The sequence below is a fragment of the Musca vetustissima genome, unplaced genomic scaffold (genome assembly GCF_032173495.1).
Source record: "Musca vetustissima isolate MV318-11 ecotype Yass unplaced genomic scaffold, APGP_CSIRO_Mvet_v1 utg20336, whole genome shotgun sequence".
Taxonomy (NCBI): Eukaryota; Metazoa; Arthropoda; class Insecta; order Diptera; family Muscidae; genus Musca; species Musca vetustissima.
This window is the reverse complement of record NW_026886023.1, coordinates 370,893-395,576: the sequence shown is the minus strand read 5'-3', so window position 1 is coordinate 395,576 and position 24,684 is coordinate 370,893. Positions and strand designations below refer to the sequence as shown.

The 24,684-nt window shown below is 37.0% G+C and overlaps 3 protein-coding genes across 3 annotated transcripts in view; 2 read left to right on the top strand and 1 right to left on the bottom strand.

The window, feature by feature from the left end:
• LOC133333528 (organic cation transporter protein) overlaps positions 1 to 24,684 on the bottom strand; it is a 102,991-nt gene that overhangs the window by 77,149 nt on the left and 1,158 nt on the right. Inside the window, exons 3-9 of the mRNA XM_061541845.1 lie at positions 24,426 to 24,532; positions 23,737 to 24,351; positions 23,554 to 23,674; positions 23,402 to 23,495; positions 22,157 to 22,257; positions 22,008 to 22,088; positions 21,829 to 21,941 (exon numbers count right to left, since the gene is read on the bottom strand). Of these exons, the coding sequence (XP_061397829.1) occupies positions 21,829 to 21,941; positions 22,008 to 22,088; positions 22,157 to 22,257; positions 23,402 to 23,495; positions 23,554 to 23,674; positions 23,737 to 24,351; positions 24,426 to 24,532 (1,232 nt within the window). The remainder of the gene's footprint in view (positions 1 to 21,828; positions 21,942 to 22,007; positions 22,089 to 22,156; positions 22,258 to 23,401; positions 23,496 to 23,553; positions 23,675 to 23,736; positions 24,352 to 24,425; positions 24,533 to 24,684) is intronic.
• On the top strand, positions 18,055 to 19,120 carry LOC133333469 (aquaporin-11). The gene is made up of 4 exons (XM_061541786.1): positions 18,055 to 18,241; positions 18,312 to 18,586; positions 18,649 to 18,787; positions 18,909 to 19,120. The coding sequence occupies exons 1-4, from the start codon at positions 18,064 to 18,066 to the stop codon at positions 19,118 to 19,120; spliced, it is 804 nt and encodes a 267-aa protein (XP_061397770.1). The 5' UTR covers positions 18,055 to 18,063.
• Positions 20,176 to 20,763, top strand: LOC133333481 (transmembrane protein 186). The gene has a single exon (XM_061541799.1). The coding sequence runs from the start codon at positions 20,176 to 20,178 to the stop codon at positions 20,761 to 20,763; it is 588 nt and encodes a 195-aa protein (XP_061397783.1).

Here is a 24,684-nt window from a genome sequence, read left to right as displayed (position 1 = left end):
CAATGCGTATGGCAAATAAAGAAAGGAATAACAACAATTTAGTTTTACATTGTTTTTGTACTTTCCATTCTCTCCTGTTATATTTAAAAACGTTCCACTTGCTATGGGAACGTTTTTGAACATGATTGAATTTGTCTTTGCCTGATGTCTGCCAAAATAGGGTTTAGCAGACAAAAACACACACAAATTGTTTGGCTTTTTAGCAATGATATAAATAAAGGAAAAAGGAATTTAATATACAAGTTGCGTGTAATATATTACAAATTAACAAATAAATATGGATGATATCGACTTATACGAAGATCTGGATGAATTCCAGCAGCAACAAGAACAAGTAAATATTGTGACAAACAACAAAATGAATTCCTATGCTTGCAAATGTAATTAATTCTGCGTTTTTGTTTTTATAAAAATTCTTAGAAATCCAAAGAATTACAAGAAGCTGACGACAAATATCAAAAGGCTCTGCAAACAATAGAACAACTGGAAGCGGAAAACAAAAGTTTATCGAAAAAACTACAACGTATCGAATTAAGTTTTCAATGTTTATTGGATACGGCACGCTGTGAAATTAAGCGCAAAGATGCCGAGATTGAAAGGCTAAGAAAAGAGTAAGCGGCATAGCAAGCAGAACATAGAGAAATGATTAAATTAATTATTTACTTTATTATTACAGGAAAGATGATATCTGTTTTAGAAGAAGAGCGCCACCTTCCAAACGACCAGCAGCATATACAGAAGAAGAAAATGTAAATGCAGCAGATCATAGTGAATCTTCAAAATATCCTGCAGCTGAAGGCGATGCTGATGAAAAGCAACCTGCCAGAAATCCAAAGACTGATGATAAGTCCAATAAAAGGCATCATCATGATTCGAGAGACACAACAAGTCCTGTTGATGGGAAACCTAATAGAAATTATGAATATCAAAATGATATGCATAGAAATAGGAATTACAGGGCAAATGAAAGTCCAGGACGTCATAAAGAAAAACCCAGGGAAAGATATCATCATCATCAGCAGCACCACAAAGATGAACGAGACAGAAAAGCACATTATTCACCATCGATGAGAAGACCAGAATCCAGGGATTACAACAAACGTTCCCATCATCACCGTGACAATTCGGGAGGAAGAAAACATAAATCGGAACATAGACGGGATATGGAACACACACGTTCTTCTCATAGACATGCATCTGGGGAAAGAAATCATAATGTTGTCGAAGAAAGAGTGGATTCAAAAAGATTTTGTGAAAATTTACATCCTTCGAGAGAACATCGCAAATATTTAGGGTAAGTTTTATTTTATTTTCTTCTGTTAGTTTTAATTAATTTTGTGTATAAGTTTAATTTTTCTCAAAGATCTCTTAATAAATGCTAAAAGAAGAAAAACAAAGATGAAATGGATTTTTAGGAAGCTATTAATTAGGAAAAACTAATATGTCAGCCTCAGAGAGAGAAGAAAAAAATGGTCGGGTTGTAAAGAAGCAAAATTCGAGCATCTAAATTAAAACTTAACCGCAAGGGAGATGGTACTACCCCTTTTTAAACCTAATCTAAGGTTAATTAGGCCACGTTTATAAGTCGGGTCAACGAAATATAAGTTTAAGACCCCCAAGTACCTCTCAGAAAGTTTGCAAATGAGTGGCTAATTTTTAAAGCAACAAAACGTTTTAATACAATCCCTGCACATTGTAGTATTTCTACCCAACATACATCGAATTCGATGATAGTATCCTTCTTGTACCTCTCTCTCAAGGGATCAACAGGAAACTTTGGTGTAACAAAAGGGTAAATTTCATGTGGTATTTTAATTTACCATAAAGTAATATTTTTTATCAACATTCCCCACTATATATTTGTTTTTTATAAAAACAACAAACTGGGATTAAGCCTGACTATTTTGCAAAAACAAAATAAAGTAATATTTTTTATCAAACCTATATTATATCCGAATATGCAGTCTATCTGTTAACACATTTCTGTGGGGGGTTGGGGCATCATCTGATTTGTATACTGAGCAGTATACTTCTTTTACCTCATCCAAAAAGGTCGAATAATTTTAAGATTTATTAATTTAATATGAAACGGATTTGAGTATCAGATTTGATTTGATAAAATTCTAATTTATTACACAATAATATTGACATCTGTACATACTTGCAGATCCAGTGAAAGACCCAGGCAGCCTGAAACGTTATCAAAGGAAGAAAGTGGCCTTCCAAGTGATCAATGTCAAAAAACTAATGTAGCGGACAATAAGCTGAATAAAGACTGCTGGTCAAAAGAAAACAGGGAATGTGATCGATTAAGCGTAAATATAAATGAATGCCAGGACAATACAGGTTGCGAAAAAGGCGAAAAAGGATCTCATAAGAAAAATTCCTCGGACAACTTTCAAGAAGGCTTTAATGTCGAATTAAATAACCAATTCAAAAATAAGTTTAACGAAAGTAATTCCCATCATAACAAAGCCGATTCGAATGAGATATTTTATGATGATTTGAACGAAGATAATTATCATAAAAAGAAAAATAAATTGTCTAGTAATCACGATGAGACAAATGTGTGTGCTGATCTTTACAATGATTTGGAAGAGAATCCCCAGATAAGTCAGAAGCCAACTACTAAAGTAGTTCCAAAAAAGAGCAACATCAATGCAAAGGGAATTTTCGAAAGCAATTCTCGTACAGAAATCGAAAATTTATATGATGCCCTTTATGATGATTTGCATGACAAGAAAAATTCTGAAAATCCAGCGGCCAAGGAAGATGAGTGTATCGTTCTTTATGATGATTTAAATGCTGCAACTGTAACCACAACAAATGAAAGTAACATAAAGGAGGATAAGGGGGTTTCACAAGAAAAATCTTCAAACAAAGATTCCAAAATCCAACAGACCAAGGAAAACGAGTGTATCGTTCTTTATGATGATTTAAATGAAGAGCCTAAGAAAACCCCAACCACTGCAGAGCTTTTAAAGAAGGATACATTACAGAATTTTTCCGGAGATCTTGATCCTCACACAAAGGAAGACTTAGCTTTAGAATCAAATAAAAAACCATCATCCACTTTATGTAAAATCGCCGCCGCCACACCCCATCAAACTGCTGTATTATTTGATGCCTTGTTTGGACCCTCACCCAGTACATCGGAAGGCAGTAATAATACTCCAAAGCATATTTTAAATCGAAATCAGGAAATTGATTCAAAAACTACATCACCAAGTGAATATAGCGATTTGGATTCCAATGGAAATGACGAGAAGAAGAAGAAGAAAACTCACCAGTCTTCCTATGTTGCAAACGAGTTGGATAAATGTTTTATAAGTAATGATGAGAATAAATCTTGCCCTAATGTTGTTGATTTAACAGAGCAGGGAGAAGAAGAAGAAGTAGACGACGACAATGAAAAAGGCTCCAAAGAAAGCAAATCAAAGGATTGTCATATCCAAATACCCGGCTTAGATCTGCTTATGGTCACAATGACAAAGGATATTTTAAATATTTCGAAGAAAATTGAAGAAATCGAAAATCCCAGGAAGGCAAATATCGAATCGAAAGAAAGAGATGTGGAAAATACAAAACCTATTGATGATGATGCTGAAGAACGCTCATCATCTTTGCAGTTGTGTGAAACACCTTCAAAGAGAATACCTTGCCTGGATTTAACATCACCTGAACAACAACCGGATCAAATTGCTGAAACTAAGAATACAACAGTCAGGGAAAATGCGCAGACTTTTACGAAGCAGGTTCCCAATGATGAACATTCCAGTGATGTTAAAGTTGTTGTTCTACCCAAAGATCCTTCCATAACATGTCCTGAAAACCATATAATTGGCAAAGAATCTACTCCTCCTTCGCCTAAAAATAGAACAGAAGAGCTCTCAAAGGAAAATTTCATTGAAAAACAAGACAACGAAGCTCTCGCTTCAAAGGCTATCCCTGAATCTTCAAACTCAAACAAAGATTCCAAAATCCAACAGACCAAGGAAAACGAGTGTATCGTTCTTTATGATGATTTAAATGAAGAGCCTAAGAAAACCCCAACCACTGCAGAGCTTTTAAAGAAGGATACATTACAGAATTTTTCCGGAGATCTTGATCCTCACACAAAGGAAGACTTAGCTTTAGAATCAAATAAAAAACCATCATCCACTTTATGTAAAATCGCCGCCGCCACACCCCATCAAACTGCTGTATTATTTGATGCCTTGTTTGGACCCTCACCCAGTACATCGGAAGGCAGTAATAATACTCCAAAGCATATTTTAAATCGAAATCAGGAAATTGATTCAAAAACTACATCACCAAGTGAATATAGCGATTTGGATTCCAATGGAAATGACGAGAAGAAGAAGAAAACTCACCAGTCTTCCTATGTTGCAAACGAGTTGGATAAATGTTTTATAAGTAATGATGAGAATAAATCTTGCCCTAATGTTGTTGATTTAACAGAGCAGGGAGAAGAAGAAGAAGTAGACGACGACAATGAAAAAGGCTCCAAAGAAAGCACATCAAAGGATTGTCATATCCAAATACCCGGCTTAGATCTGCTTATGGTCACAATGACAAAGGATATTTTAAATATTTCGAAGAAAATTGAAGAAATCGCAAATCCCAGGAAGGCAAATCTCGAATCGAAAGAAAGAGATGTGGAAAATACAAAACCTATTAATGATGATGCTGAAGAACGCTCTTCATCATCTTTGCAGTTGTGTGAAACACCTTCAAAGAGAATACCTTGCCTGGATTTAACATCACCTGAACAACAACCGGATCAAATTGCTGAAACTAAGAATACAACAGTCAGGGAAAATGCGCAGACTTTTACGAAGCAGGTTCCCAATGATGAACATTCCAGTGATGTTAAAGTTGTTGTTCTACCCAAAGATCCTTCCATAACATGTCCTGAAAACCATATAATTGGCAAAGAATCTACTCCTCCTTCGCCTAAAAATAGAACAGAAGAGCTCTCAAAGGAAAATTTCATTGAAAAACAAGACAACGAAGCTCTCTCTTCAAAGGCTATCCCTGAAATCGCGAATTATAATAATGGCCAGAATAAAGCAGCCTTGCTGTCAACAAGTTTTGTTGCTTTGCCTGAGAATAAATCTGAAAATAAAGAAACCCAAAGCAATGACAATGGAACGGAACAAAATCAGGAGAATTTCGAATCTTTAAAATCTCCACTTACCACTGACGAAGAAGGAGAATTACACTTTAACACAAAATTAGATGAAAATAAAACAGCAACTCCTCAGAAATCTCCGACCAATTTAAATACACCCTCCAATGAAGAACAAATTATACCCTCAAAGTCCTCGTATCCGCTATTTAACAGTAAGGAGGGTAATTTATCTATTTCACATTCCAATGAAGAACAAAATTTAATCTCCAAGGTCTCGGGGCCATTATTTAAATGCGAAAAATCTAAATTAACTTCTTCAACCGCTGGTCTGTCAAAAAATGTTAATGAAGGAAATTTAGAAGACAATGAAGTGACAAAGAATCTTACAACCGGGGCCGAATGCTCTACAGCTGCAGGTGATAAGGATAACTCTTCAAAAGAAATCGACAATGACAAAGAAGAAATATTGCCCGCTAAGTGCATGGAATCCTCAATAAATTCCAATGAATCGTTTTTATCTACAAGAACATCTTTTAAAACCGATGGACCAGCCATATCCCCAAAGAAAACATCTAAAGAATCCGATGATTTCACTGTAAATACTTCCGAAGGAAACTGTAACCTTAATTCCGAAGAACCTGTAAACCCCACTCAAGATTTAAATACCAGTTCCTCTTCAACAAAACAAAATTCCACCGGATGTTCTTCTCTTGATTTAACATGGTCCGAGGGAACACCAGAAAAGGACACACCACCACCGTCTGCAGCGGAATCATCACCTTTAAAAGGTTCTGCAACAAAACTGTTTAATGAAGAAGGTGCTGAGGCGGAAGTTGCAACAGAAAAGGTCACACCACCATCTGCTGCGGAATCATCACCTTTAAAAGGTTCTCCAACAAAATTGTTTAACAAAGAAGATGCTGAGAGGGAAGTTGCGAGAGAAAAGGACACACCACCATCTGCTGCCAAATCATCACCTTTAAAAGGTTCTCCATCAAAACTATTTAACAAAGAAGATGCTGAGAGGGAAGTTACAACAGAAGAGCACACACTGACTGTTGCAGGATCTTCACCTTTAAAAAGTACTCCAAGTAACCCCTCCAACGAAAAAGGCGCCCAGAAGGAAGTTACGACAGGATCATCACCTTTGAAAGGTTCTCAAATAGAACCCTTTAACGAAAAAGATGCTGAAAATTATAACAAAAATCGTCGATCTCCTAAATCTCTATCGACTAAATTGATCGAATCGAATGTTTGTGTTTCTGAGACTTCCATGGTTCTGGCTGATGACGAATTGGCTGGAAGTTCTACCATAGTGCCCAAAAATATTGTCTCCAAAAACTCCAACGATTCTGATGTGGAGTCTTCAATGATTGCTGCTGATGAAGAAGAATTATCGGGAAGTTCTCCCACAGTGCCAAACAATTTCACTTCAAGTTCTAGGCTTTATAACAATTCGGAAATTTTCGAATTGGAAGACGAGAGTATGGAAGAAGAAAATCTGACAACGCCCCGGCCAGCAGAAGATACTTCATTGACAAATAACGAACATAATCTTTTGGAGCTGAAAAAGAATTCCGAAAGCTTCGCCGAATTGGAAGCGAAAATTTCGAAAATGTTTGAGAGTCCACCACCTAAAGAAACGAATAATAATTGTTTTGAGATTGTTTCGAAAATTAAATCGAAGGATGAGAAAATGTCATCATCAGAACCGAAAAAAGGTAAAGGACCTGCTGAAGACAATTGTGATGATGATGGTACAAAGGAGGAGAAAAATTCAGAAAGATACCTTGAAGAGACATGTAATTTGGTTGCGACAACTTCTTCTTCGGAGAAATGTCAATTGGTGAGGACATCTTCTTCGGAATTACCGGATATTGTAGTAACTCCTCTGGCTGAGGAAGATAAATTAATAGAAAAAGCAGCTGATAAATCAGGAGAACAACTATTACCCACGGAAGATAAATCAATTGGGAATCGAACCATTAAAAATTGTCCCAAAGAAACCAATGTCACTGGGGAGGCAAAACGATCCGTTGAAGAAAATACCTCCGAAGAAATTCAATCCTTCGAAAAGAATTCCAAAGAAGAACAAACATTGGAAGAAAACCAGCCGGTTATGGAATCTCAGATACTGGAGAAAATCTCAACAGAAAAAACGTCCAATGCATCTTCAGAATCTTCCTATGGTGGAGACAATAACTTCGTATTGGCTGAGGGAAATAAATCTGGAGAAAACCAGCAGGCTGGGGATGATCAGGCGATGGAGAAACTATCAGCAGGGTCCAAAACCTCAAAAGAGGAAACTTCCAATGAATCCTCCGAATCCTCCTATGATGAAGACAATAGCCTTGCAGCTTCTTCTAAAGCTAAAAAAGTGACATTGGAATCGGAAGATAGCATGGAAAATGTTAATTTTCCCTCAACAGACTCTGAACTACATAAAAGAACCTGGGTGAACGAACGAAATGAACAACAGGGCGAATGTTCCAAAGAATCTGTAAAGAAAAGGGAAAATGAACAGAACGAATGTTCCGATGAATTATCGGAAAACGAAATTTCATCAAATAGGCTCTGCCCAGAAATATTAGGAGAATTAAATGCACCTGACAAGGATCGAAAAAAGAAAATATCCTGTGAAGATGGCCCTGAAGAGAAATCCTCCACAGGTGTAGAAAAGGAAAGTGGTGCGCTTTCGGAGAATACTGAATTGAAAACAAATGAAAATATAGACAAGGATGGAATATATCACGGAACGTTGTCGGAACTCAATGATTTGAAGACCACAAGTGAAGGGAATTTGAATGACATAGACATATTATCTAGGGGCACAAGTTCGGGAATTAAAGAAGGAAATTTGGAAGCTGATAATGGAAATCATCAGGCAGATTGTTCGGACGGCTCTTTGGATCCATGTTCTAAAATAGAAGTCAATGGAGGAGAAGAAGAAGAAATTGGAGGATCCCATGAGGGCGAGTTTTTGGAAACTACTTTGGAAGAAATGACTTTGAATCCCACAAATGATCGGAATTTAAATGACAGAGGAAACACATGTTTCAGCCCCACCGAAGACAATGAAAAAGGAGGTGACAGAAATTCAAAGGAGAAAGTGTCTGATATCAAATCCAGAGAAACTGTGGTCAGTGAAAGTTCAAAGGTCAAAGATATTAAAGATAATGCAACAACAAGTTCTCGAAGGACTAGCATTTGCCAGGATGGAAGTGTTTGCCAAGTTAGCGAGGCGTTAGAAGAACACATCATTGTAAAGTCCGTAGAGCACCACAACATATCATCCATTCCCAGAACAATCAATGAAAAGGACTATCTAAAATCTTCCCATGAGGCAGAAAAGGAAAAAGGAGAAATCGTATCCTCAAAATCTCCAAAAATCCGAAACTTTCCAAAGGATACAAAGGCAAGCGGGCAACAGCAAAAGACTGATTTTAAGCTGCCAATTCGCCAACAAGGAGAAATCCCAATAGATGATGATGATGGTGACAAAGTGCCTTCTACAGGGGATTTGAGAAATTCCAAAATGCCTTCAACAGCGGATTTGAAGATTCGTAAAATATCCGGCTCCTCTCCCAGCAAAAAGGAGCCAAGAATCTTAACTAGCACATCTAGTAACTCTACTATTAACTTAAAATCATTGAGCCTCAGCGAATGTTACAATACTCCCACTATCCTGCCATCAATATCCACCAGTTGCCCGACACCATCAAATTTCAGTGGTATCTTCACCAAGAATCTGCTACTGCAAGAAACCTCAAATGCGAAACCACCCATTTCCATGAAATCGAAAGAATATATTCTACCCGCGGTCAGTGTTTTGTGTACAATGGATAATTTAAAGGATGCTACAAAAACAACAACAGCCACCACACCACCCACGACATCTGGATGTAATTTAATAACGAAAAAATTACATTGGGAATTATTGAAGGAGGCGAATAAAGAAACCAACAACATCGAAATTGTAGATGACAGTGATGCTGCGGATAGTTCGGATGAGGAGAAAAAATTGCAAATAATGGATGGAGAAGATGAAGAAGACGATGATTTAGAAAAATCTAAAATTAACAGATCCCAAAAAGATGTCCTCAAAAAGACCGAAGAATCTAAATCGAATGGCAACAATACGAATGGCAAGAATACCCTGGATGCTGAGGAGAAAAAATTGCAAATAATGGATGAAGAAGAAGAAGAGGAGGAAGACGGTGATTTAGAAAAATCTAAAATTAACAGCTGCCAAAAGGAGGAAAAATCAAAAATGAACACCTGCCAAAAAGAGGTCCCCAAAAATGACGAAGAATGCAAAATGAATGACAACACTGACAATAATGCCCTGGATTCCAAAACAAATGACAACACTGAAGCGAAATCGCTCCTGTCCCCAAAATCCCCTAACCCTGAATTTGTTGGAAAAATCCTAAAATCTCGTAACCAAGGGAAAAGTGAAAAAAGCAAAGCCCTCATTTCATCACCCATACGTGTCCGTAGTGCTGAGAAACTAATGGATCGCGCCCTACTTAAAGTGGCCATGATTAAAAAGAAAAAACTCTCTCTTTGCCTGTCATCGAAAACAAAATGTGGCCGGATTATGAAAAACCGGAAAGTGGCTATTGGAAGACAAAGGAAAATGAAAATTAAAAATGCCAAACTTCGAGTAGATGCTGAAGATTCTCCCAGTACCTTGGGAGATATTCTATCGAGCAGTATGCAAGAAAAATTGGTATTGGAAAATAGGGCAAAAGAAGAAGAAGGAGAAAATATCGAAGCTTCCACAAATGACATAAAAGATTCAACCTCAAGAGCAACCTTCAACACCTCAAGTGACCCATTGCATCACTTCGAAAACATTGATCTATGTGAGATATATAAGAGTCCAACTTCCATAAAAGCCACCTCTACCACCTCAAGTGCCCCATTACAACACTACGAAACCATAGATCTAAGTGGGATATATAAAAGTCCAACTTCCATAAAAGCCACCTCTGTCACTCCTCATTCTCCAGCAGGAGCTGTGAAATCTCCAACTTCCATAAAAGCCACCTCTGACACTCCTCTTTCTCCAGCAGGAGCTGTGAAATCTCAAAATACAAGTGGGAAATGTAAAAGTCCAAGTGTCAAAGAATCCACCCCTACTACTTCAAGTTTGGAAACTTCGAACACAAGTATGAAATCGAAATCACCAAATATCAAAGGAGAAAATATCAATCCGAACATTTCACTCATTCGCAGCAGCAACTCCAATCGCCAGCCAGCATCTAAACTATATGCCGAAACTCAGGATAAAGTTAATAGTTTTATAGCTGAAGCTTCTTCGAAAATTTCCGATATTTCTGATACCCTTAAGAAAATCCAAGAGATTACAACCGCCACAACAAATAATGTAACGATTTCGAAGTTGGAAAACCCTGCCTCCACAACCCCAGCAAACATACCGACGAAATCTCTTAGTCCAGCTTCTTCTTCTACTAAAAAAAGTACGACATCTCCTGTACGATCCTCATTACCCCCAAAGAATTACAATGTGAGTAGCTTTATTCATCAAGCTGCCTCTAAAATCTCTGATATTTCGCAGACCATAAAACAAATCGAAGAGATAACAACAAATCGAGGAAATAAATCCATCCACGAAGTGGAAAATCATGAACTTCGAACACCGAGCAGCTCCCTTACTTCCGAATTAACAACAAACAACATTACAAAATCCACTCTTTCTACTCCACATTCAAGAGTTATAAAATCTCCATCATCCCTACCGAAAGGTACCCAAACTATGCCTGCTGCCGATTCCTTCACATCTTTTATGAAATCGTATAAAATACCCAAAATTAAAAGGCCATCACAAAATGTATCTGGCGGCAAGGAGGATGGTGGTGAAGGTAACAACAACAATGAATCTCCTGCCTCCATCAAAGCCAATAAAATGCAAAGTTATTTGGCAACCCTGCAGAATATTTTAAATAATGATGCCATACCAAAGACCTGGAATCAACATCAGCATAACTTCAATGACAAGCCCATGGTAAGTCCGCACAGGTCATCTAAAGGAAATCGAGAAAATTCGGAAAAAAAATCTTCAAGAAATTCTGAAATAGAAGATAGTTCCTCTGCGACCCCGCTTGGAAAGCCCACAAAATCGAAAAGGAAATCTATGTATGCCAATGTTGAAGAGAGGTCTTTGAGTACCCCAAATAATGATTATGACCCCATGGAAAGTCCGCACAGGTCATCTAAAGAATATCGAGAAAATTTGGAAAATAAATCTTCAAGGAATTCTGAAATGGAAGATAGTTCCTCTGCCGCCCCGCTTGGAAAGCCCACAAAATCGAGAAGAAAATCTATGTACGCCGATGTAGGAGAGAGGTCTTTGAGTACCCCAAATGATAATTATGACGGCGATGGGTCTAATAAAAATTCTCGTGAGTTTGAGAAATCTTTGAAATCAATAAAATCTCGACGGAAATCTATGTATGCCGAAGTAAACGAAGCTTCGAACAACACCTCAGGGTATAATAACAAAGATGAAAATATGCAAGGAGGGACAAATAAAAGTTGTCTGGAAATTGAGAAGCCTTCGAAAGCACTCAAATCCAGAAGGAAATCTATGTACGCCGAAATAGAAGAGAGGTCTTTGAGTTGCCAAAATAATTATTTGGGCGGCGAAGGGTCTGATAAAAATTCTCGGGAGAAAAGTTCTCTGGAGGATAACACAAATAAAAGCTCTACGGAACCATCGAACTCCAGACGGAAATCTATGTATAACGTAATGGAAGCTACAAATTCGTTGACTCGCGATCAAGATGACATCAATGTAAAATTGTTATCGATAAATCAAAGTCCTAGGCCTTGGGAAATGGATGACAACAAAATGTTGTCTAAAAAATCGCTCAAGAAACCTATAAAACCAAGACGTAAGTCCATGTTTGTGGAGGCCAAGGAATTCGATACCTCTTCCCCCATACCATTTGAAGATAAGAGTTCCTTGGAGGAAGTAAATAAAACCATCATGAATGCGTCCAATGATGATAATCTTCCCCTAAAGAAATCATTAAAAATCAGACGTAAGTCTATGTTTGCCGAAGCAAATGATTTTAAGATTCGAAATGACGGGGAAGAGGAAGTTCGCAGTCAAAATATGGAAATTGTGAAAGACAAGACAATCCTAGGTCCAGTCCTGGATGGTGATGAGGAATCTAAATTGAAATCCCAACGAAAAAAATCGGAAAAGAAATCCAGACGAAAATCAATCTACATTGAGCGGCGGGAGGATAATACGAGTAGTGGTGATGGTGTTGCCGAATCAAACTCTTCAAAAGATCAGCTTGACAAATTGACAGAAAGCAATTCCGCAAGAGATCAAATTGAAAAGCCTTTGGAAATGATAGAAAAGAGCAAGGAACCTCTGGAATATCAGGTCGAAAAATCTGAAAAGAAATCTAAAAAATCAAGGATTAAATCAGTTTTTGTTGAGCGGGAGGATAATACAATTGCTGGTGGGTTAAACTCTTCGAAAGATAAGTCTGCTGAACTAGGAGAAGGAGAATCTAGGACCCAAAGTGAGATGCAATTGGATTTGGTTGGGTCATCCCTTGAGGGTAATAAACCGGAAAAGAAACCTATAAAATCCAGACGTAAATCAGTCTACATTGAGCAGCAGGAGGAGAACGCAATTAGTGGACCCGAATCAAACTCTTTAAAAGATCAGTCTAATAAACAGGGAGGAGAGTCGCATAGTGAGAAGCCATTGGAAATGGTTGGGCCATCTCCCGAGGACAATAAACCGGAGAAGAAATCTATAAAATCCAGACGTAAATCAGTCTACATTGAGCAGAAGGAGGAGAAGACATTTAGTGGATCTGATTCAAACTCTTCGAAAAATCAGTCTAATAAACTAGGAGGAGATTTTAGGTCCCAAAGTGAGAAGCCATTGGAATCGGTTGAGTCATCCCTTGGGGACAAAAAGTCGGAAAAGAAATCTATAAAATCCAGACGTAAATCAGTCTACATTGAGCAGCAGCAGGGGGAGGAGAAGGCAATTAGTGGACCCGAATCAAACACTTCGAAAGATCAACATGAGAAAGTAAAGGAATGTGAGAAGTCACTGGATATGGATACAGAATCCCTGGACAATAAATCTCTTAAGAATCCTACAAAATCCCGACGTAAATCTATGTACATCGATGCCACTGATTCCGAATCTTCCAAAGACGAAACTGCTAAACCGATCAAATCTACTAGACGCAAATCGATCTATCTTGAGAAGGGTAACCCAAGAGATGTACATGATTCGGACGCTTCGAAAGAACAATTTGAGAATCCGACGAATTCTCTGGGAAATACGAATGAAAACGCTTTGCAAGAACCCTCTCTAGACAGCCAAGGCAAGAAATCTGAGGAGGGATGTGCAAAATCAAGGATGGAAGAAACCTCAAGACCCCAAGAAGAAATTGAAACCACTGAAATTTTAAAATCTTCCAAAGTCATGGGTGGTAAACCTAGGAAAGCTGCGAGCCTCGAGAAAGGAGGAATTAAAGAAGACACAGATGTAACCAATAAACAACCTAAGAAAATCGAAAGAAGTCATCTCGAGAAATCTGCAACTAAAGAAGACAGCGAATCGGTTAAACAACCCAAAAAGAGAGGTCGTAGAAAATCAATGTTTGTGGATCGAAAAGAGTTAAATGAAAATTGTGGAGACGCCAATCAGGCTGATAAAAATCAACATCAATCGATGGCCTTGTCTCAATTTCATGATAGCGCATCATCATCGGATCTATCGCTTAGTCAATGGATAATTGCCCAAAGGGAAATGAAAGAACAGACCAACCAGCAAGCCGCAAAGAAACGAAGAAAATCGATGCATACGGAGGGCCAAAAGGAAACTTCAACATATGAGGATGGCCAGGAGATAACAACCTTCACAGAAAAGGAACAAAGTAATATGGCGGTTCCTAGTAGCACGAAAGAAAAATCACAGGTAGAATTCGAGAAGGATAGGCTACCGTTAAGAGCACGCAGTAAATCTTTGTATGTAGAACCCCATGGCCACAGCACTGATACCTATAAAGAGATTCTCAACAATGAAATTATTAGCTCCACGAAAAAACATTTAAATCTACATCGCCGCATTGTGGATTCCAGTGGTGATGAAGCGGCGGATAATATCGCCGTACACATCTTACCCATAAAACCGGTCATACAAAATGTGGAGATAATTACCCCGCCACCGGCAAAGAAAAAATGCCTAGCAAAGAAACGGCGTGTTGTAAAGGTACTCAGCTCTTCGTATCAACAGGATCAGCCCGCAAATGATATACATAATTCTTCTTCATCCAAAGAACCCCCTATTGAAAAACCATGTTTGTCCATGCTCAATACCCATCCAATATTCAATAGCCAAGTCATGGATGAACTCCATGAACCAAATCCAAATAATTTGACACCATCATTGCTACATGATGATCGTTTTAAGGAAATCGACTCAACCATGCAGGACATGTTTAATTCACCACAACATGAACCAACAAGTGGTGAAGATTTCCAAAGCACCACCACAACAACAAATCAAAAACAAATTTCGAATTTCGAATCGAAAACAGATCTGACCCTGGATGAGACTACAACAACAAATTCCAATAAAGAAAATACCACCTGTTCCAGTGATACCACAAACAACTCCATCACCACCAACGCCACCACATCCTCAACTTCCATTTCAACACACAATACCAGTGACAGCACGAAACATGTCACTCTGGGCACTTCGGAATATCGTTTCGAAAAGGTTTCCGAAAATGTTGTAAATTTATTTATATCGCGGAAAAGAAAACGAAAACAAAAATAAGAAGAAGAACTATTTAAAAGTATTTTTTTTAATTATTTTTTAAGGTTATGTTTTTTGGGTTTTGAAATTAAAAAAAAAGTATTTTTTAATTTAAGTTCGCTTAAGAAATTTTTACTGTATATATACGTTAATATGAACAATGTTATTGTTGTTTTTTATGTTTATATAAGAAATATGGACTTATATGAAAAAAAAATAAATTTTTGAAATAATTATACTAAAATTCTTGAGAAATAAAATTAATTTGTATAATAAGAAACTTTTTTCGTAAGATTTCAATAAAAAACCTGGCTGAATTAAGGTTTAAGTTTTCATAGGAAATCTTCAATTCAGCCTGGCTGAATTAATGTTTCCATAGGAAATCTTCAATTCAGACTGGTTGAATTAAGGTTTCCATAGGAAATCTTCAATTCAGCCTGGCTGAATTAAGGTTTCCATGGGAAATCTTCAATTCAGCCGGACTGAATTAAGGTTTCCATAGGAAATCTTCAATTCAGCCTGGTTGAATTAAGGTTTCCATAGGAAATCTTCAATTCAGCCTGGCTGAATTAAGGTTTCCATAGGAAATCTTCAATTCAGCCTGGCTGAATTAAGGTTTCCATAGGAAATCTTCAATTCAGCCTGGCTGAATTAAGGTTTCCATAGGAAATCTTCAATTCAGCCTGGCTGAATTAAGGTTTCCATAGGAAATCTTCAATTCAGCCTGGCTGAATTAAGGTTTCCATAGGAAATCTTCAATTCAGCCAGGCTGAATGAATTAAGGTTTAAGTTTTCATAGGAAATCTTCAATTCAGCCTGGCTGAATTAATGTTTCCATAGGAAATCTTCAATTCAGACTGGTTGAATTAAGGTTTCCATAGGAAATCTTCAATTCAACAATTCAATTCAGCCTGGCTGAATTAAGGTTTCCATAGGAAATCTTCAATTCAGCCTGGCTGAATTAAGGTTTCCTTAGGAAATCTTCAATTCAGCCTGGCTGAATTAAGGTTTCCATAGGAAATCTTCAATTCAGCCTGGCTGAATTAAGGTTTCCATAGGAAATCTTCAATTCAGCCTGGCTGAATTAAGGTTTCCATAGGAAATCTTCAATTCAGCCTGGCTGAATTAAGGTTTCCATAGGAAATCTTCAATTCAGCCTGGCTGAATTAAGGTTTCCATAGGAAATCTTCAATTCAGCCTGGCTGAATTAAGGTTTCCATAGGAAATCTTCAATTCAGCCTGGCTGAATTAAGGTTTCCATAGGAAATCTTCAATTCAGCCTGGCTGAATTAAGGTTTCCATAGGAAATCTTCAATTCAGCCTGGCTGAATTAAGGTTTCCATAGGAAATCTTCAATTCAGCCTGGCTGAATTAAGGTTTCCATAGGAAATCTTCAATTCAGCCTGGCTGAATTAAGGTTTCCATAGGAAATCTTCAATTCAGCCTGGCTGAATTAAGGTTTCCATAGGAAATCTTCAATTCAGCCTGGCTGAATTAAGGTTTCCATAGGAAATCTTCAATTCAGCCTGGCTGAATAAGGTTTCCATAGGAAATCTTCAATTCAGCCTGGCTGAATTAAGGTTTCCATAGGAAATCTTCAATTCAGCCTGGCTGAATTAAGGTTTCCATAGGAAATCTTTAATTCAGTCGGGCTGTACAAGACTTCTCACACGAAATCTTCACCGATTTTTCATACAACCCTCGTCTTAGTAGATATTAATTATAATATTTCTAACGCACGCGATTCACATATGTAAGCTGTTACTGTCTGTTGTTGTTGTCGTTGTCATTTGGCGAAAAACCAACAACTACGTCATCTTTAGCCGAAATGACTGATTGTCTGGCTGACTGTTTGTCCATTGGTCTAGCATAAATTGTATTCATTAGAATAAATATTAGAAAACTCAAATGAGATCCCCAAACAAAAATATCAGAAAAGAGACAAACTGCCCGAGAGAGGGAGAGTGTGAGAAAATTGATTCAATTATCTGCTCTTTTGGCACATCCAATTTTCAATTTACATAAAAATCCGCACATTTTCAAAACACAAACCCAAAAATCTCTGGTACGTGGGGGCAAAATATTGAGATGGCCAAGCAAATGCTGAGCAGTTGTTACGCGTATCTTCAAACGAACACAAGGTGTTCCGCGCTACGGTGCCAGGCGCGTTATAACCGCCTTTGCAGAATTAAAAAAAATCCCAAAAAATATTTCAAAAACAATTTGTATTCAATTTTGCTTTTAAAAAGTAAAAAGTAATTAAAATATTAAAAAAAATTAAAAATTGAAATTAAAAAAATTTAAATGAATTGCGTAAAAATTCTCGAAGTGAAAATTTGGAGAACAAATATTATAAAAAAGGAAATTCATGATCGTAGAACAAGGAACCAAAAAAGAAAATCACTATTTTTAGCTGCATTTGGATCTGTGAAAAAAAATTATTCTTGTTTGAATTTTTTTTTTATTTTTGTCGTGTTTTTGTTTGAGATTTCCTTTTAATATTGGCGGGGGACAATTTTTGGCTACTCGCGGGAGAAAATCTCTCCCATGCCCAGAAGAGAGAATAGAAGAGCATATGAAAACAATAACAATTTAGTTTGTTTTGATAGTTTTGTTTGTGTGTTGTTAATAATTTAAGACCTGAAGACTAAGCTACCATGTGATAACCGATCATGCCTGAATTGAACATTTTTAATAAAATATTTAACATAACATTTGTTTGTATTGTTAACCAAAACTGTTAATTGCTTCAATAAGCCGAGCAAATATGGGGCAAAGTTTAATGATTTACGATAAATACGCATATTCAGCCAAGCTGAATTGAAGTTTTCACACAAAAAATGTATGGAAACCTTAATTCAGCCGGGCTGAATTGAAAATTTCCCATGGGAAACCTTATTCAGCCGGACTGAATTGAAGATTTCACATTGGAAACCTTATTCAGCCAGGCTGAATTGAACATTTCCCATTGGAAACCTTATTCAGCCAGGCTGAATTGAGTATTTCCAATGGAAATCTCTTATTCAACTGAACCAAATTCGTTAGGTGTTTCGTTATTCCCTAGTTAAGTTAATTCTAGTCAAAAGACATTCTCAAGATGTCAATGACCGCATTGGGTGTCAGCACCGCCTTTATGGTCGGTTGCTGTATTGCAGCACAAATTGCCCGCCGTTTGGCCGCCAAGTTTTTCAAAGACCAGGGCATTGTACCGGTTTTGGTAAATGAAGCCATCGCATCGGCAGAATTGTGTGCCTGCTGTTTCGAGCTGATAATTGGTAAGTTTGTTTCGATTCGCTGCGATCTCTTCCGAATATTTATTAACCTCTCAATATTCCCAATTTTTAGTTGCCGATAACTTTGGTGTGGCGGCCTATGCTGTATTCCTCTTTCTCTTGACGGTATGGTGGGGCAAGGTGTGGGGCGATGCCTCCGCTTGCCCCTATACCCACATGGAGGATATGTTGGAGGGTAAGACATCTTTGAAAGATGTTGCACTACGCACCTGGGCTGAGTTGATGGGCGGTTGTTGTGTTTATCGCATTGTCCAGGTGTTTTGGTGGTTCGAATTTGCGGAAACCCATGAGGGTAGGGCATTTGAGGAATGCAATGCTGATTTACAGGTGAGTTAGTCGGGATCGTATGCGGAATTATTTATTATATTTTTTTTTTTGCCTTTTTAAAGGTGAATCCTTACTTGGGTGCTGCCATTGAAGGCCTGGCCACCTTGTTATGCCGCCTGGCGTCCAAAACCTTGAGCGAAAAGGGTCCCAAATTCTGCAGCATCATTGATTCGTTTATCGGCACCAGCCTGGTGGTGGCAGGTACGTCACACGCAAACCAAACTTTCCTTCCAACCCACTCACTGTATAAACTCTTGCCCGTCTGGAACACTTGAGATTTTCTCAAATACAGTTTATGCTTTTAATTATGCCATGTTTTCAGCTTTCAACTTCTCCGGCGGTTACTTCAATCCGGTCCTGGCCACCGCTCTGAAATGGGGTTGCCGTGGCCACACCAACTTGGAACACATTATTGTCTATTGGATTGGTGCGTGTGTGGGTGCCATATTATCGGTGCCACTATTCCGAATGCAAGCTGTCCGTAAGGTCTTGCTGGGTGCTGACGAAGTGGCGGACAAGAAAAAGGAGGAATAGGAGAAGGAGGGAGATCCATCAAGAAGAGGTTGTCTTGATTTTAAAATTGTTATGCTCATGAGATTTTGTTTTGTTTTACTATTGTTGTAATTAGACAATTTGTTAACTTATTTATTTATTTATCTGAGATAAATAGCTGATATTTAAATTCTGAAGCTTAATATTTATTTTTAGTTATTTTAAATGGAAATAAATGACAAATGTTTTTTGAAAACTAAAAAAATAATTAAAAGCATATTAAATAACATATTCAGCTACTCTGAATAGAAGATTTCCTATGGGAAACCTAATTCAGCTGGGCGGAATTGAATATTTCCTATGGAAACCTTATTAAGCTGAGCTGAATTGAAGATTTCCCATGGGAAACCTAATTCAGCTGGGCAGAATTGAAGATTTCCTATAGAAAACCTTATTCAGATGATCTGAATTGAAGATTTCCTATAGGAAACATTATTCAGATGATCTGAATTGAAAATTTCCTATAGAAACCTTAATTCAGCCGGGCTGAATTGATGATCAGCCCGGCTGAAGTGAAGTTTTCCCCTGGGAAACCTAATTCAGCTGGGCAGAATTGATGATTTCCTATAGGATACCTTATGCAACTGAGCTCAATTGAAGATTTCCTATAGAAACCTTAATTCAGCCATTCTGAATTGAAAAATTCCCATGGGAAACCTTATTCAGCCAGGCTGAATTGGAGATTTCCTATGTGAAAGAATTAAGAACGAAGTTTTAAAAATAACTTTTAAATTTAACGGCGATGCAGAGTTGTAATTATTGTAGTATGAATTTATTCTTTTAAAATGCAACCGTGAATTGTTTTTCCCTCCACCCACCATATGATCCATGAACCATATGATTGACGACCATATGTTTTTCAATTGCACAACAAAAATAAAAAAGCGCAAAGGTAAGAATGGAAATTCATTTCTTAAAATAGAACAAAAAATACATAACTGGAAATATTTCAGATGTCCATTCTGTCGGCCTTAAGAGGATTGTGTAGAACGTGGGGAGGCGTTGCAACAAAGACTTCTGTTATAAAATTGAATAAAATGCCACCATATCTGAAGTCAACAAATGAAATAGTCCGGCCGGTTAGTACTGCTACAACAACAAGACAGAGGCAGCAACAACAAACCACCAACAATGCGAACAATGCGGATGCAGATGAATGGCGTACCATATATCGTTTACCATTGATCCGCTTGGCCTCCGCTTTCAATCGTGTTAAAATTCCCTATGGTGTTTTTAATGCCATCAGCATACCCGTTGCCTTTGCCCTGGAACAGGCATCACAGCTGCCAGCATCAACGGCCACATTAGTCGGCGCCGTGGGTCTCACCTCCTGGATGACCTTGTCCATTTGTAGTTTGCTGACGAAAAACCTGGTGGGGATCATCTACATAAATGACAACAATGATAAGATGAAGTTGGCCTATATCGATTTTTGGGGTAACCGCAATGATGTTGTCATCGATTTGGATGATCTGATGCCGGAAAGTGAAAAGAAACGGCCATCGAAATTTGATTTCTATCAAACGCTGACATTGTGCAGCAATGATCAGGTGAAATATAAGTTATTGCAAAGATTCGGTCAAGTCGAAGATCCGGAAACATTTGTGGCGATATTTGGGGAATAACAGTTAAATTTAAGGTAAACATTAAATAAATTTTGTTGTTATTGGAAAAAAAGAAATGTAGTTAGTTTTATTTTGTAGCTATGTAGTATTTTGAAATAAAGTTAAGGTTCTCTAAAGGAAATCTTCTAATCATCACTGCTGAATTAAGGTTTCCAAAGGAAATCTTCAATTCAGCCTGGCTGATTTAAGGTTTCCATAGAAAATCTTCAATTCAGCCTGGCTGAATTAAGGTTTTCTTTAGGAAATCTTCAATTAATCCCGGCTGAATTGAAGATTTCCATTGGAAACCTTAATTCAGCCTTGCTGAAATAAGTTTTTCATAGGAAATCTTCAATTCAGCCTGGCTGAATTAATGTTTCCATAGGAAATCTTCAATTCAGCCTGGCTGAACTAAGTTTTCTTAGGAAATCGTCAATTCAGCCTGGTTGATTTAAGGTTTCCATAGAAAATCTTCAATTCAGCCTGGCTGAATTAAGGTTTTCTTTAGGAAATCTTCAATTAATCCCGGCTGAATTAAGGTTTCCAATGGAAATCTTCAATTCAGCCTTGCTGAAATAAGTTTTTCATAGGAAATCTTCAATTCAGCCTGGCTGAATTGAGGTTTCCATAGGAAATCTTCAATTTAGCCTGGCTGGGACGTAAAGAAAATATCTTTATAAAGATTTAAAATAACACCATTTATTTTTTAACATTATTTGTGCATAAAATAATTTAAAAAAATAAATAAATTCAAAACTACAATTATTAATAATAAAATCGATAACAATAAATATACTCGTATGTAAGCTAATATAAAATAAAATTCCTGTATATATAAATATTTACAACAGTTTAGAAAACAGGTTTTCTATGTTATGGATGATTCCACATTGTCATTGGAGCTAGTGGTTACGACGTTGACGTTTGTGTTGTTGGTGGCAGGTGTTGGCAATGAATCATCATTTACATGCTGCTTGGCTTGGGATTTTCTCAATTGTTTTGCTTCGGCAACCTGTAATCAAAATAAAACAGAAAGAGAATGAAAACAGATTTCAATACAATGTAATGACAAGAGATTCACCACCTACCGTATCTGGTAATTTCTTTTGGAATGTTTCGGGTAATAGTAAACCCAATAAACCAGCTGTCAGGGAGGCACCACCAAATAACAATAATGGCAGAGCTTCATAATAGGTACCCTTGGGGGAAAAAATAAAAAAAACATTTTGAATTATATAAAAAAATTGGAAAATACGGAATCTTACCAATAGCGGCACAAAGGGTGCCAGCATGGCACCAAAACGGGCAAATGTTGACATAACACCCACACCACCACTGCGTATAACCTGAGGATGAAAAATAGAGACATTTAGGTTTTAATTTATAATAAATTTTAGAAAAAAAATAAGGTTACCGTTGGCATCATTTCCGCCGTATAGGCATAGACGACAGCAAACGAAGAGGTTATACCCAATTTTCCAATCAGAAAAAGGCTAACAATGGCCCAGGTGGAACCTAAAAAAATGCAATTCATGTCAATGGTATTTTTTAAATTTATTATTAAAAAGATAGTGAAAATTACGCTCTTCCATTAATCCTTGTACTACAATGGTTGGCATTAAATATATTTTGTAAGAATAGGAAAAATTTTAAAAATATATATTTTAATCAATTTGAATAATGAAGTTATTATTTACTTAATAAATAAGAATCATGAATAATGTTTTATATTTGATTTGAGATTGAAAGGAAAAAAAACTCCAAAAGACTCTATGATTTTATAAAAACATAGTTCGGTCTTCTTTAGGATATAATCAAGATATCTGAAAAAACGAAAATAACTCTTTAAATTTTATGAAAGCACTCTGGTGTTCTGTAGAAACAAAATACCCTACTTCTTCTATAGAAAGACTCTAGATCTTTCATGGAGCACACATTCTTGTCTTCAATGAGAATCTTTTATTAAAAGACTCCATTGTCTTGATTGAGATTGGACGCAAACAGCAGATGGACTTTTGGTTTTAATATACCATTGACAAGTCCTCTATGAAAAGCAAACTTGAAAAGACATTTACTGAAGAAGAACTGTTGATCTTCTATGAAGAGACCTCTGATGTTGTGTGAAGACAAAAAATACCCTACATCTTCTATAGAAAGACACGAAAGTCTTCAATGGAAACACATTATTTTCTTCAATGAGAACCTTCTAAGCAAGACTCCATCGCCTTTATTCAAAAACGGATTTTCGTCTTCAATGAGAATCTTTAATAAAAGACTCCATCGCCTTGCCTGAGAAGTTTGTCCAATTTTCTTTCCAAATACACGTATTTTTGTGTTTTCCATGAAAATCATTATTGGATCTTTTAAGGGTTTTGAGTTTGGACCACGTGTTTACATTTGGTTTAATCAAGCATCAAATAACTCAGCAAGCAGTTGGTAATACGGAGTAGCAAACAGGACAATGTTGATGCTCCAATACCAGTTTTAAACAGATCGGAGTTACATCCAGAAATAGGGTTAAGTCTGTGAGTAATAGTTTGATAAATGATTCTACTCAAACTGTGTTTAACCATCTCATATTCATAGAATCTCACATCCGAAGAATGTGAGGTAATCATCGGCATTTAAAGTGGCTTTAAAAATTTATATTACAATTTACCTTGAGTTATATAACCACCAGCCACACATGTCACGGCACATAGGAACAAAGAACCGGTCAATGAAAAACGGCGGCCAAATTTGCGCAAAGAAAACTATAAAATATAAAATTACAAAAATGGAAAATCTTAAATTTTATATCACATAACCTACCCAAGCTAGGGAATAACCAGGAATTTCTACCAGGCAAACTAAGGCGAAATTTAAGTACTTATTGCCGCTAAGATTTGTGGAATTTAGGGAGAGACCATAATACACCACGGCATTAATGGCCCTAAAAATAGAAATAAAATTAAAATATATTATCAAAATAAAAATAGTATTTCAAATAATTACCAAATATACAATAAAATTGTATAACGAACAATTAACGTCTTCGATTTGAATACCTCCTTAACAGACAACCATATTTCTGATGTATTGTCACCCAAACTCTCCCTGCTACTACTGCCGCCATCATCTGCATCACAACATTTCGAGGATTCTAATGGTGTGGTGGATTTAAAATTATCCAATAATGCCATGGACAGTTCCTTTTTATTAACTTCCGCTGCTTTGCGTATAATTTTCCCAGCACTTTCACGTTTATTTCGAGCAATCAACCATCTAACCGATTCGGGGACAAACCAATAATATGCCAAGAAAAATAGAGGTGGTACAGATAAAGCATACTGCAGCAGTTGCCAATCATGTAGAAGCCATGCTGCCAAACCAACGAGGGCCTCACCCACAGCATAAAAATAATTGAGAACAATAGATGACATTTCCCGTTTTCTTGGTCCCACCATTTCAACACCAATGATAAAGGCCAAGGGATATACTCCTGAAGTTCCCACCGCATTGAGAAAGGCAAATACTAGAAAACTATTATAATTCCAGGCAAGACCTTGGGCAATACCCGTGACAGCCATGAACATTATGCATATTATGAATATTATTTTGCGGCCAAAACTGTAAAGAGAATCGGAGAATTTTTGTATAAGATAGAGAGGGAGAGAGAAATATATACAAAAGAAAATATTTACCGATCTGCACAATAACCCGATAATGCTGTACCGCAAACTAAGCCCGCAAAATGCATTGTCCCCACAAAGGCCAATTTCCAGGCGTTCTCCTTGCAGGTTAACTCCCACTAGAATAAGAATGCAGGAAAAGAGATATATAAAATTACACAAAATAAGGAAGAGAAACACATATAATATAACGATGAAAAATGTACAAATCATGTAAAATCTTCTCAAACGACATTTAGTAATAATTTTGAAATCAGATGATTTTAATAAC